This window comes from Lipotes vexillifer, unplaced genomic scaffold (genome assembly GCF_000442215.2).
Source record: "Lipotes vexillifer unplaced genomic scaffold, Lipotes_vexillifer_v1.1 scaffold753, whole genome shotgun sequence".
NCBI lineage: Eukaryota > Metazoa > Chordata > Mammalia > Artiodactyla > Lipotidae > Lipotes > Lipotes vexillifer.
Window position 1 is genome coordinate 1,191,462 of NW_006783618.1, and position 13,080 is coordinate 1,204,541.

The window sequence follows — 13,080 nt, forward strand, 5'->3', positions numbered from 1 at the left end:
TGCCAGGATTCGGCCTTTTCCAGGAGGGAAACGGCAAAGAAGGGCAGAGATGCCAGAAGCTGGAGCACTGTATGGGGTTCCCAAAGCAGACAGGGTCGAAGTTCATGAAGGAGACAGTGTTTAGGAAAGCACAGGAGAAGGCATTTGGAGGAGGTAAGAATGCAGACGTTTGGACTGGCATTCGACTAGGAGAAAAAAAATCCCATTGGAGACTCAACGATCCCCTCCCCTCCAGCTATATCCCCTCTTACCAGAGCCTGAGGGCCAGCAGCGACGACACCACAGAACCTCAGCGGCCGAAGCGTTCCCACTTCCGACTCAGCACGGCAACCGGAGCTAACGTCATGACAAGGCGCCGGGCCTTGTGGAATCTCATCTGGGCGCCGGAAGCTGGGTGTGTCGTTCTGCGCTGGAAGCGGGCGCGCAAACATCCCCACTGCGCATGCGCCAACTGGCTTGGGCGGGGCGGAAGTGGCCGGAAGTGGATTTGGGGTTGGATTGGGGGCGGGTCAGGTTGAGTTGGGAGCGGGTTGTGGTGGAGCTCAATGGGATATGCGGCTCTCGGAAACCCATGTGTCAGCGGCACGTATGACTTGGTGGACCCTGGCACTGCTAAGGCCTCTGTGGACCTACGCTAATTGTCCCACCGATCTTAGGCCTTTTTGAAACAGCTTCTGTAACTCTTCATAGATAATTATTATCTATGAAGCAATAACAGTAGCATTAACAATAACTGAAACTTGTGAACTGTTATTACGTACCCGGAAACGTGTTAAGATATGCTTTGATTGGAGTGCAGTTTTCTTATTTGTAAAGTGAAGACGAGTACATCCTAAAGGTTACTTTGAGGTACACAAAGGCAAAGGAAGCAGCATACTTTTCAAGCATGAAAGTGAAAAGACAATTCATAGAGTGACAGAAAATATTTGTAAATAACATATCTGATAAAAAGTTAATATCCAGTTATATAAAAAGCCTATAACTCAACAACAAAAAACCTAAACAACTTGATTAAAGAATGGACAATGGGCTTGAATAAGCATTTCTCTATAGAAGATATATAAATGGCCAATAAGCACATGAAAAGAAGCTCAATGTCACTTATCATTAGGGAAGTGCAAATTAAGACCACAGTGAAATACCACCTCATACCCATTAGGAAGGTGATTATGAAAAAAAATAGAAGATAAGTCTTGGTGAGGATGTGGAGAGATAGGAACCCTTGTGCATTGCTGATGGGAATGTAAAATAGTGGAGCACTTTGGGAACAGTTTGGTGGTTCCTCAAAAAGTTAAACGGAATTATCATATGATGCAGCAATTCCACTTCTGGGTAAATACTCCAGAGAATTGAAAGCAGGGACTCAAACAGATACTTGTACACCACTGTACATAGCAGTATCATTTGTAATAGGTGAAAGGTGGAAACAACCCAGAATGTCTATTGACGGGTAAATGGACAAACAAAATGTGGCATATACATACACATGATTATTAAGCCTTAAAAAGGAAGGAAATTTTGATACTTGCTATGAACCCTGAGAACATTATGCCAAGTGAAATAAGCCAGACACAAAAGGACAAATATTGTATGACTCCACTTATATGTGGTACCCAGAGTAGGCAAATTCAGAGACAGAAAGTAAAATACAGGTTACCAGGGGTGGGGTGAGGGAGGAATGGGGAGTTATTGTTTAATGGGTAAAGTGTTTCTTCAGGATAATAAAAAATTCTGAAAATGAGAGTGGTATTGGTTGCACAACATTGTGAATGTACTTAATGCCACTGAATAGTATACTGTAACACACAAAGACACACACCCCAAATGTTGAGCAATCTTAGAGTGCCTATTATGTTCCAGCATTGTTCTAGCTCCTGAAGCTACAGTAGTGGAAAAAAAATACAAGTTTTCCTGGAGCTTACAATCTGGTGAGAGTGGAGTGGTAATGTAGCATTTAAAATTAATGTGCACAAGGTGGATTATTCAATAAATACTTCCAGAATAAGTGGGTAGCTATGGATTTAAATGTTAGTCAATATATTAGACCTTTACACTAAAATTAATTCAAGGTGGATCAAAGACTTAAATATATAAAGTGAAACCAGGAAAATGCTATAGGAATTAATGGGAGAAGTTTTGTAAAAGAATAATCTAAGAATGGGAGAAGGCCTTTCTAAATAATAAACAACCCAGAAGCCATAAAAGAACAGTGAATTCTACTACAGTCAAATATTTATAAAATGTGTATAGAAAACCAACCATAAGTCAAGTCAAAATCTAAATAACAACGCTGGAAAAATATTTGCAACTAATGCCACAAACAAAAGATCTATTTTCCCAAATATGTAAAGAGTTGTTGCAAGTCAATAAGAAGAAGATCAGGGGCTTCCCTGGTGGTGCAGTGGTTAAGAATCCACATGCCAATGCAGGGGACCTGGGTTCAATCCCTGGTCTGGGAAGATCCCACATGCCATGGAGCAACTAAGTCCGTGTGCCACAACTACTGAGACTGTGCACCACAACTACTGAAGCCCGTGCACCCTAGCGCCTGTGCGCTACAATTACTGAGTCCACTCGTCACAACTACTGAAGCCCACACACTCTAGGGCCCGCATGCTGCAACTACTGAGCCCACGTGCTGCAACTACTGAAGCCCGCTCACCTAGAGCCTGTGCTCCTCAACAAGAGAAGCCACTGCAATGAGAAACATGTGCACCGCAACGAAGACCCAACGTAGCCAATAAATAAATAAATAAATAACACTAAGAGAAGGGGTTATATTCTAAACACCAAGAGTAACAGTAAAAAACAAAAATCAAAGGATATGAGCCTGTATTTCATGAGAAGGAAAAACAAATGGTTAGGAAAATGCAGATTAAAATTAAGCTGAGATGCCATTTTTAACTTATCAGATTGGCAAAGTTCAAAAAATTTAATAGTACACTGTTAGATTGTGTATGGAACAGTAGACACTCTTGTTAGGATTATGTATTGGTCCAACCTTTATGAAGTGCAATTTAGTAATATTTAATTAAATTACAGGTGCAAATACATTATGGTCCTACAATTCCATTTATTTGTATTTGTTACAAATAGTCTTAATGTTCAAAATGACATTTATTGTTAGAAATAAAACTGTAAAAACAAGACATATGAGAAATCTTTGTGACCTTGGGTTTGGCAAGGATTTCTTAGACATGACATCAAAAGCACAATCCATTAAAAAAAAATGGATAAAACAGACTTCAGCAAAATTTAAAACTCTTGCACTTCAAAAGACACCATTAAGAAAATGAAAAGACTAGTCACAGACTGGTAGATATATCTGCAAATCATGTAGCTGATAAAAGACTTGTATTCAAAAATATATAAGAACTTTTACAGTCCAATAGTAAGAAGAAAAACAACTCAAAAAAAAGAGTTTTGAACACACGCCTCACTAAAGATATGATAAGAATAGCTATTAAGCACGTGAAATGATGTTCAACATTGTTAGTCGTTAGGGAATGCAAATTAAAGCCACAATAAGACACTATTTTACATCTACTAGAATGGCTATACTAAAAAAGATAGTAAAAAATATTTGTGAGGATGTGGAGAAACAGGAACCTCATTCATCCATCGCTGGTGGGAATGTAAAATGGAACAGCCAGTTTGGCAAACTGGCAGTTTCTTAAAATGTTATACATAAATTTACCATACAACCCAGCAATTTTTCACTCCTAGATATCAACCCAGACAAATGAAAACATATGTCCACACGAAGACTTGTACGAGAATGTCCAGAGCAGTATATTGTATGACTCCATTTATCCAGAAAAGGCAAATCTAAAGAGATAGAAAAGAGATTAGTGATTGCCTGGCATTGAAGGTGAGAACAAGGAGTGACTGCAAAGAGCACAAGAGATCTTAAGAGACTGATGGAAATATTCTAAATCTGGATTATGGTGATGGTTGTACAACTGGGTAAATTTGCTAAAAATTACCGAGAACAGATGAATCACTTAAAATGAGTGAATTTTATGTAAATTATACCTCAATACAATTAAAAAAATGACATTTATACAGTCATTGTGGCATTGTAAGAGCAAAAGAACAAACTTAAATGTCCATCAATAGAGGACTGGTTAAAGAAATTATAGGGGATCTGTACAAAGTGGCTGCATAAAAAAAAGAGCTCCTTTATATATTGGTATGAAGTAATCTTCAGGTTTTACTAGGTGAGAAGTGCAAGATGTATAGTATGATAACATTTGTGTGAAAAATAGGGGAAGGAAGAAAAATGTGTACTTAAGAGTTTGCTTGGGGACCTCCCTGGTGGCACAGTGGTTAAGAATCTGCCTGCCAATGCAGGGGACATTGGTTCCATCCCTGGTCCGGGAAGATTCCACAGGCCGCGGAGCAACTAAGCCCGTGTGCCACAACTGCTGAGCCCATGTGCCACAACTACTGAAGCCCGTGCGCCTAGAGCCCATGCTCCACAACAAGAGAAGCTACTGCAATGAGAAGCCAGCGCATTGCAGTGAAGAGTAGCCCCCACTTGCTGCAACTAGAGAAAGCCCACGTGCAGCAATGAAGACCCAAAGCAGCCAAAACCAAACCAAACAAAAAATCACGATGCATTTGTCATCCATAAGAAAAAAAAAAGAATTTGCTTATGTATGCCTAGAATACCTCCGATATATAATACTTTAAATATCTTGTAAAGCTATGTAAGAAACTAGTATTATTATTTGCCTCTGTAGAAGGCAAAGAGGGAGGCGGAGGGAGACCTTTCACTGCATATTAGAACCATGTGAATTATGACTTATAAAGAAAGTAAATAAAAATTAAAACTTAAAAAAATAGTATTCAAATAAAGGAGGTTATTTGACCTTTTCGTTTTTCTTTTACAGAAAAATTACTTCCAATAGGTGGCGCTCCTGAAACACCATACAAGTTTTACTTTACTTTTTTTTTTTTTTTTTTGAGAAAAATCCGAATTTGCTCTGATGGCCTTTCTTCTCCATTTGTCACCTTTGGGAATCTTGAGTCTAGATTTAGGGTTGAAAATCTCTACTAGGATTGCTCCAAAATGTATTGCTCTGTTTCTGAGAACTGGATAGAAGGGATAACACCTGGATTAAAAGAGAAAAATTGCAACTGGTTCAGAAAACCAAATAATGCTTGGGCCCTGTTTTCCTGACTGAAATTTCTGGTTGATTGAATTAGAACTTCTGATTGATTGCTTGGGTGATTAGAAGGATAATATAGGTTCAGTGATTCTTAACTAAGGGCGACTTTGCCTCCCGTGGGGATACTTGCAATATCTGGAGATATTTTTGTTGTCACAGCTGGGGAGTACTCCTGGCATCTGGTGGACAGAGGCGAGGGATGCTGCTAAAAATCCTACAATGCACAGGAGAGTCATCCCCCTCCCCCCAAGGAATTATCAATCAATCTTCCCTACCCCCCCATCCTTATAGCTGTTTGGGGAAAGGAGATAAACTTGGCAGTAGTTGGGAAGGCAGGTAGTGCAAAGCCACTTTCTTAGAATTAGTGTAGAGAGACACACCTACTCTGAGTTCTGGGCTCAATTCTTCCTCAGATGGTTTCCTTGAAGGTGGCTGTATTGGTCATCTTCCCGTTCCTTAAGGGGCTAAAAAGGATAGTACAGTCATAATCATTTTCCATCATCCTCTGTGAATTAATTTGATGCATATTTATTTTCTAATTAAAAAAATTATTTTTAGCTTTCACTCTTTATTTTTTTCACCTTTCTTCATATATATATATACTTAAAAAATTTTTTTATTGGAGTATAGTTGATTTACAATGTTGTGTTAGTTTCAGGTATACAGCAAAGGGAATCTATTATACATATACATATATCCACTCTTTTAAAAAACTTTTTTTTTAAGATTCTTTTCCCATGTAGATCATTATAGAGTATTGAGTAGAATTCCCTGTGCTATACAGCAGGTTCTTATTAGTTATCTACTTTATATATAGTAGTGTGTATATGTCAATCCCAATCTCCTTATTTATCCCTCCCTGCCCTTACCCCCTGGTAACCATAAGTTTGTTTTCTATTGATGCATACTTATTGAGTGCTTTTTATGTTCAAGGCTTTGGAGTGGTTTCTTCATGGTCCTGGGGGTGGGAGAGGACAAGAATGGAGGCTCTGTATCTAGTTTCTCTGTGTGTTCTTCAACTTTTTGTCACTAGACCCTGACCTCAGTCTCTCTCAACCCTTCTCTTTATTTCGTCCATTCTACCCAAAGGGATAACGATGCCATCGTCTGGTATGTCCTAAGCAGTTTCTTCCAAATAACTTGCCCCCCCATTCCAAAATTTTACCACTACTAACTAGCAATGTCTCTTTCACTTCACATTCCCTTACCTGATAGAGCTGGTCATTGGACAGCAGTGTCTGCTTGTCTGAAGCTGCACAAAAAATAAACAAAATGTACACATACACAAGATAGAATAAATAATATACTGGGATATATTCACCCAATGGAGTACTGAATAGCAATGAGAATTAGTGAAAAACATCTACATATAACACTATGGATAGATGTCACAAGCATATTGTTGAGTAAAAGAAGCCACACACAAGAGTACTTACTGTATAAGTCTATTTACGTAAGAAACAAAAACAGGCAAAATGAATCGATGTTGTTAGAAGTCAGGTTAGTGGTCGCTTTTGGGACTAAGTGGAGGCTGGAAATGACCACAAGTGTTAATTCTCTTTCTTAAACTGGGTGCTGGATTCATATGTGTGTTTGCTTTGTTAGAAAAGTTTTTTGACCTGTGTGTATGTGATTCATGCACTTTTCTGTATGTATGTTTTACTTCAAGAAAGAGTTTTTTAAAAAGCACAGAGGACAAATCAGAAAGAGTTGGATCTTGAGATAGGCAAATATGCTGTGAAAACACCAAGTGTCTTTTTCTCCTCCCTACAGAACCAGAGCCCCACCCAGTCGTGCTCATCAGTGACACGTGCCAACCCAGTCTTTCCTATTGGTTCTATCTTGGTAGGAAGAAGGCTCAGGGTCCCAGGTCGTCTCACCTCTCATCTAAGAGCATTCTTTTACCTCTTGACTGGCGAACTCCTTCCTGTCCAGCAATGTGGTAGACCCCAACAGCAAGGAGGAAAATGCTGATGATTTCAGCGAAGATAAAGCCAGACACAGTGGCTGAATTCAGCTCAATGCAGTTCTGACACACTGTGGGGAAAGGGAAGGATAAACCTCCTTTGAGGTGTGAAAGTTGTTCTGGATTTTTTTTCTCCTGAGATAATACCTCTGTCTAGGGCAGAAGACTGTTCTCTCTGTGGGTGGTATGGCAAGGGAATTGCCTGGGAAGATCGTTGGGCTGAGAACTCAACGCTTTTTGATGTTCCTCTGTCCCCCAGGAGTCCTGGGGAAGCCCATGTAGTATTACTACCAGCGACTATTGAAATATAAGGAAGACCAGATCCCATTCTCCATGCTCAACTGCCTTCTACATTTCTGTTGCTTACCGTGTAGTCTCCCCTGTCTCCCTTACCTGCCCTAACTCACTTTATATAAACTGCTGACTGCTCCATCTGTGGGGCCTACCCAAAAGTGAGTCAGGCTTTACAACACAGGCTATGCTTTTTCAAGAATTTGGGGGAACTGCTTTGTTAAATTCAAAAAGAAGTAAGTTGAGGGACTTCCCTGGTGGTCCAGTGGTTAAGTCTCCATGCTCCCAATTCAGGGGGCCAGAGTTTGATCCCTGGTCAGGGAATTAGATCCTGCATGCTACAACTAAAAGATCCCACATGCCACAACTAAAGATCCCCCATGCCTCAATGAAAATCCCACGTGCCGCAACTAAGACCCGGCGCAGCCAAATAAATAAATTAAGAAAAAAAAAAGAATTATGTTGCGATTAAGAAAACTGGCTCTTACTTCAGCGTTTAGCATCTATTTCCACACTCACCCCAGACAAGAAGCTCACCAGAACAGCAAGTACTGTTTAATTTCGCACAAGCAAACCGAAGGGGATACGTACTTCTATAATATACTTGGAGTGATTTTGAACGGTTCTTTGATCCTTGACACCAATATATCCCTCGAGGGTCCTTGGAACTACTTCCAAGATTCCAAGTGTTTTTACTTGTGTTTACAGGACTTATTTCCACCTCATCTTTAAACCATCTGATAACTTTTTCATTCATGTCACAAGTCAGAAGTACTGAACCATCTTCTCGATTGTCATCCACTTTTACTGAAAAAGGAAATGTCTGTTAAGATCTTGCCTCTGAAATTGTCCCTGTCCCAGGGCATCAGGAGAAGACCATGACAGTACTGCTTCTTAAGCTTTAATGTGCACATGAATCACATGGGGTCTAGTTAGAATTTCAGGTTTTGTTCAATATCTCTGGGGAGGGACTGAGATTCTGCATTTCTAACATGCTCCCAGGTGATGCCAATGCTGTTGATTCATAGGCTGTGCTTTGAGTAGTGCCTAGCTGCTAGGGTCCTGTTTCTCCTCCAAGAACCAGAACATTAATTGTTTAGCTACAGGAAAGCTGCCAGGGAGGTCAAGACTAGCCACTGATTTGGGTGACACTGGAGAGGTTTGCTGTCTATCCTTCATCATCCCATCCCTTCTTAGCTCTTTGCTTTTGCTCCTATAGGACTACTGTTGTGGGAAGCCATATTTCCATGAATTACCTCAGAGGTTGATGATAGAAAGAAGCCATTTCCCCTACCTTCATTCAACTGCACCATAGTACCTGTAGAGACAGAAGAGAGACAGCGGATCAGCTGGGCATGGAGTCATTCAGATCCCCTGATGTATCATTTCCACGGTCATTTGAGGCCAACATGGAGAACGAGAGCCTAATTCATGCGAGTGACAGTATCTATACCCATTTCTTTGGATTGTTGCCTAAATCACCAAACCGAATTTAGGGTGTTGTATAGCAAAGAGTTTGTCTGGTCTTTCTCCTGGGTTGCTGGGAGGGAGTTTCTCAACCCGTGGAATTTCATGAATGACAGGATTGCCTTTGTGATTCTTCGTGGGCCCTTGGATCACACATGAGTTTATGCTAATGAGATGACTCAGGATGGGACTGGTCAAGACCAAACATGTGATTGGAGAATTGGGGCTTTGAGCCCTAGGAGGGAGAGGAGGACTGGAGATTGAGTTCAGTCACATGACCAATGATTCAATCAATCATGCCTATGTAATGAAACCCCAATAAAAACTCATTCGTACTTCCCAGTTGGTGAATATATCAATGTGCCAGGAGGGTGATGTATTTTAATATCTGAAGGAGAGGGCATGGAAGCTCTGTGTTCAGGACCCTCCCAGACCTCACCCTATGTGTCTCTTCATTTGGATAGATCTGATTTTATTTTTTATAATAAAACTGTAGTAGTAAGTATAGGGCTTTCCGGAGTTCTGTGAGTTGTTCTAGCAAATTCTGAGGGGGTTCTTGGGAACCCTCCACATTTGTAGGCAGTTCGTTAGAAGTGTGGGTAGTCTGAGGATCCCTGAACTTGTGCCTAGCTTTTAAAGTGAGGGCAGTCTTTTTGGGGACTGAGCCCTTAACCTTTGAGGTCTGACACTAACTCTGGACAGTTAGCATTGCAGAACTGTATTGCAGTATCCGTAAGGGTATTGCCTGTACAGTGTGGAATGCTCTGCTCCTTTAGCAGCTAAAGCCCTGGCAAAGACTGGGTGTGCACTAGCTAAAGTCTTTTAGAGCTGAGTTACTTCTAAAACCTTCAGCCTTGGCGATCCATTTTTTGTGGAAACCCTGAATGTCCCAAAGGAGTTAGCTATTAAATAGCCCTCAAATCTGTCTCAAAACTCAGAGTAGTAGAGTTGCATGGTAGACATACTATACAGAACCAACACTGGAGTTCAGTTCAATTGGATTTAATCCAAACACTTACCACTATTATGTGTCTGACATGAGTAACGAGTGTGGAAGAAAAGGGTGGTGATACAAATAACTAGCTGCCGCTTTTGAAGAGTTTACAATGAAGTGGGAAAAAAAAACACACACAAATGTAATAGTACTTAGAAATTATCATTTAGTGTTTGTATAAATGCATATGGGAAGGGGTAGAAACTATTGATTTTGACCAAGGGTGAGGGGACAGGGAAAGCTTGACAGAGAAGATGGCATTTGGTTCTGCCTTGAAGAATGAGTAAGAATTCACCAGACAGAGAAAGAGTTTCCAGGTAGAAAGAATAGCTGAACAAAGATACAGACTTGGAAAAGGACAAAAGAGGTAGTTTGGCTAGAGGTAGAGTTTGTTATGGGGAGAGATGGGGGAATAGATCAAAGTGTGATGGAAACAGTTGGAAGGAGTCAACAGTCTTAGAACTTCATACAGGGGTGAACTGTTTATGAACAGTTCACCCAGCACAGTGCCTGGAACATGGTAGGAGCTTTATATATTTCGAATGAATGTATGAGTGAATAAATGAGTAAATGAAGATAAAGAAAAGCAAGACAAAGAGTTAAGCAGATTTCTAACTAGCTCTTCTCCCCATTCACCTGATCACCATGGGAGGAAAAAAGAGTCCCCTCATTCTAACTCTGATTCAAAACTCCCCATATCCCCTCCCTCTTGCATCTCCCTCCCACCCTCCCTATCCCACCCCTCTAGGTGGTCACAAAGCACCGAGCTGATTTCCCTGTGCTATGCGGCTGCTTCCCACTAGCTACCTATTTTACATTTGGTAGTATGTATACAGACTTAAACTTTTGAATATATTCTTATATCAGTGGATGTCTCTTTAGCATTTCATAATCATGGTGATTTTCTCCTTCTGGAAAGGTGGTCACGCACCGAGCTGATTTCCCTGTGCTATGCGGCTGCTTCCCACTAGCTACCTATTTTACATTTGGTAGTATGTATACAGACTTAAACTTTTGAATATATTCTTATATCAGTGGATGTCTCTTTAGCATTTCATAATCATGGTGATTTTCTCCTTCTGGAAGCTCTCTACTCCCTTGGTTTCTATGGAATAGCACTCATCCGATTATTTCAGCTCTTGGATCATTCCCTTATCTCTTTACTGACATGTTTGTTCTCTAACTATTCCTTAAAGGTGGTATCCTCACAGTTCTATCCTCAGCCTCCTCTTCCTCACATCTCTCATAGTTCTTGCGTGATTTCAACGACTTTCAATGTGGAGAGGATCACCTCTAGTCCAGATTCCAGGCATCGGCCCAGTTCATCCACTTCCTACTGTATTTCCAACTGAATATTCGTTCAGGCAACCTTTATTGTACCTTACACTCAATCTGGCAACGTTGAAACTTATCTCTTCAATTAGACTATGAGCTAATTGGAGCAGAAGGTTTTTATTCACCTTTATACCCTTCTAGCCTAACACGTAATAGGATCTCACACGTATTTGTTGACTAGCTGACCAACAGAGTGAGTGAATGCTTCATAGATCTACTCCTAACTCCAGCTCTGAGTTAAGGAACACATACCTTTTCTCTTCAGATTCCTGGCCTGTGCCCTTTGGGCTACATTCAAACCTAAGATGGTGGCATCCGGATTCTCTCTCAAGCCAGTAAAGTCATCTGTTTTGATTTCTTAAGAGACAAAGACTCCATCGCTCCCATGGAACACGGCTTCTCTTTAGCAGAGAGCAGTGAGAAGCTTCATTTATGCCCTTCCTTCTCTGAACTTTAGGGTGACAGCTTGAGGTTAGGGGATCCCAAGATTCTTGCCCTCCGGTTATGGCTTCTTCCCTTGAGCCCTTCTCCAGACTGCCAGACCCCCCTAGCGGGCCCTTACCTTGAAGAAGGGTGAGAGCCAGGATGAGGCCCGCCAGACGCTTCCCCTGCTCCATAGCAGCCTCTGTTCTTCTGCCGCAGAAGCACTGAGCAGCCCCTAGCAGCCAGCCAGCCAGCCTGTGCTAGCGTGTAGCCTGGCTCCGCCCAGCATCCTTAAGGCTGGGGCCCCTGTGAGAAGGCAAGAACCCGGAGCCTCCACCCTCTGCTTCAAGTGTGGGCAGTGGGTGGGGGCAGGGCTCAGGAGGGCTGCAGGTGCAGATACCTCTGGCTTTTCAGTTAAGGAGAGGAGCGTGGGTGGTGGAGGGGAGGGAGCGTGAGGGAGTGCTGGATTCCCATCTCAGAGACTCAGCTTGTACAGAAAGCCACCTTGGGTGCTGGGCAGGAGGTGGCCTGGGCCGCTTTCTTTTTATGAGGGGAAGATAAATGTTTCTGCCACCACTTGTTACTTGGATCTCAGCCAGCTGTTGCCTGTTGCTAGCTGTTGTTGTTAGAACTAGTGAATTTAGGTGGGAACTCTTAGGTGCTTGGGGCTGGAACTCTGAACAGAAAGCCACCTCAGTCCAGGGATTTTTTTCACTGCTCTCTTGAGATGAGATCATCAAAGTGGTGCCTGCCTGGAAAGGAATAGGTAGGACAATTCCACCAACACAGACCATACATTTCCAAGGACTAGGGTCAGCTGTGTTCCCAGGATCTCAGGCCCCTCAGCTGGTCAGCCAGTGAATTGAGAAAAATGTACAGAGCTCTCATCATGTGCCACGCACAGGCCAGGTGCTGGTGATACAGAAGTGAGCAAGACATGTACGCTCTCTACCCTCAGGTAAATTACAGTCTAACTGCGACAGTGTAGACAGTTTGGGATTTCCATAGCCCAGAGCAAAAAAGTCCATTTGTCTCCTGGGGAGGCTCAATTGTGCTGCGAGTTAATCATATTGTTATTAATAACTCTCTCTCTTATTGAGAACATATGAAGTGTCAGGTACCATGGAAACATTCCATTCGAATTCTTCTCATGGTACTGAGGGAATCATGCTCTGAAGAATTCTGTGACTGGCTCAGACCCAGCAGGTAGGCAGTATTGGAGCCAGGATGTAAATCTCTCGTTAGGGGGCTCCCAAAGCTCAAACTCCCACTGGTAAGAAGGGGACGCGGATTCGTGCCCCGGTCCGGGAGGATCCCACGTGGCGCGGAGCGGTTGGACCCGTGAGCCATGGCCGCTGAGCCTGCGCGTCCGGAGCCTGTGCTCCGCAACGGGAGAGGCTACAACAGTGAGAGGCCCGCGTACCGCAAAA

At 42.1% G+C, this 13,080-nt stretch overlaps 2 protein-coding genes across 2 annotated transcripts in view; both read right to left on the reverse strand.

Moving 5' to 3' along the window:
* The window catches only part of UBE4A (ubiquitination factor E4A), a 34,020-nt gene extending 33,696 nt beyond the window's left edge, over positions 1–324 (reverse strand). The window contains exon 1 of the mRNA XM_007456317.1: positions 252–324. The gene's annotated coding sequence lies outside the window, so the exon portion shown is untranslated. The remainder of the gene's footprint in view (positions 1–251) is intronic.
* A 5,248-nt stretch (positions 325–5,572) lies between these two features.
* On the reverse strand, positions 5,573–11,844 carry CD3G (CD3 gamma subunit of T-cell receptor complex). Its single transcript, XM_007456318.1, has 7 exons — positions 11,784–11,844; positions 11,392–11,408; positions 10,824–10,836; positions 8,023–8,238; positions 7,080–7,211; positions 6,383–6,426; positions 5,573–5,638 (listed from the first exon to the last, which is right to left on the reverse strand). Exons 1-7 carry the CDS (start codon positions 11,842–11,844, stop codon positions 5,573–5,575), a joined length of 549 nt encoding a protein of 182 aa, XP_007456380.1.
* Between the last annotated feature and the right edge of the window lie 1,236 nt (positions 11,845–13,080).

Excerpts from the sequence above, each read along its gene's own strand:
- CD3G (XM_007456318.1), bottom strand. The coding sequence starts at position 11,844 with ATGGAGCAGGGGAAGCGTCTGGCGGGCCTCATCCTGGCTCTCACCCTT. Across the intron at positions 7,212-8,022 it reads ACTCCAAGTATATTATAGAA|TGTGTCAGAACTGCATTGAG; the intron begins GTACGTATCCCC and ends CTTTCCCCACAG. Across the intron at positions 6,427-7,079 it reads AGGAGTTCGCCAGTCAAGAG|CTTCAGACAAGCAGACACTG; the intron begins GTAAAAGAATGC and ends TTTTTTGTGCAG.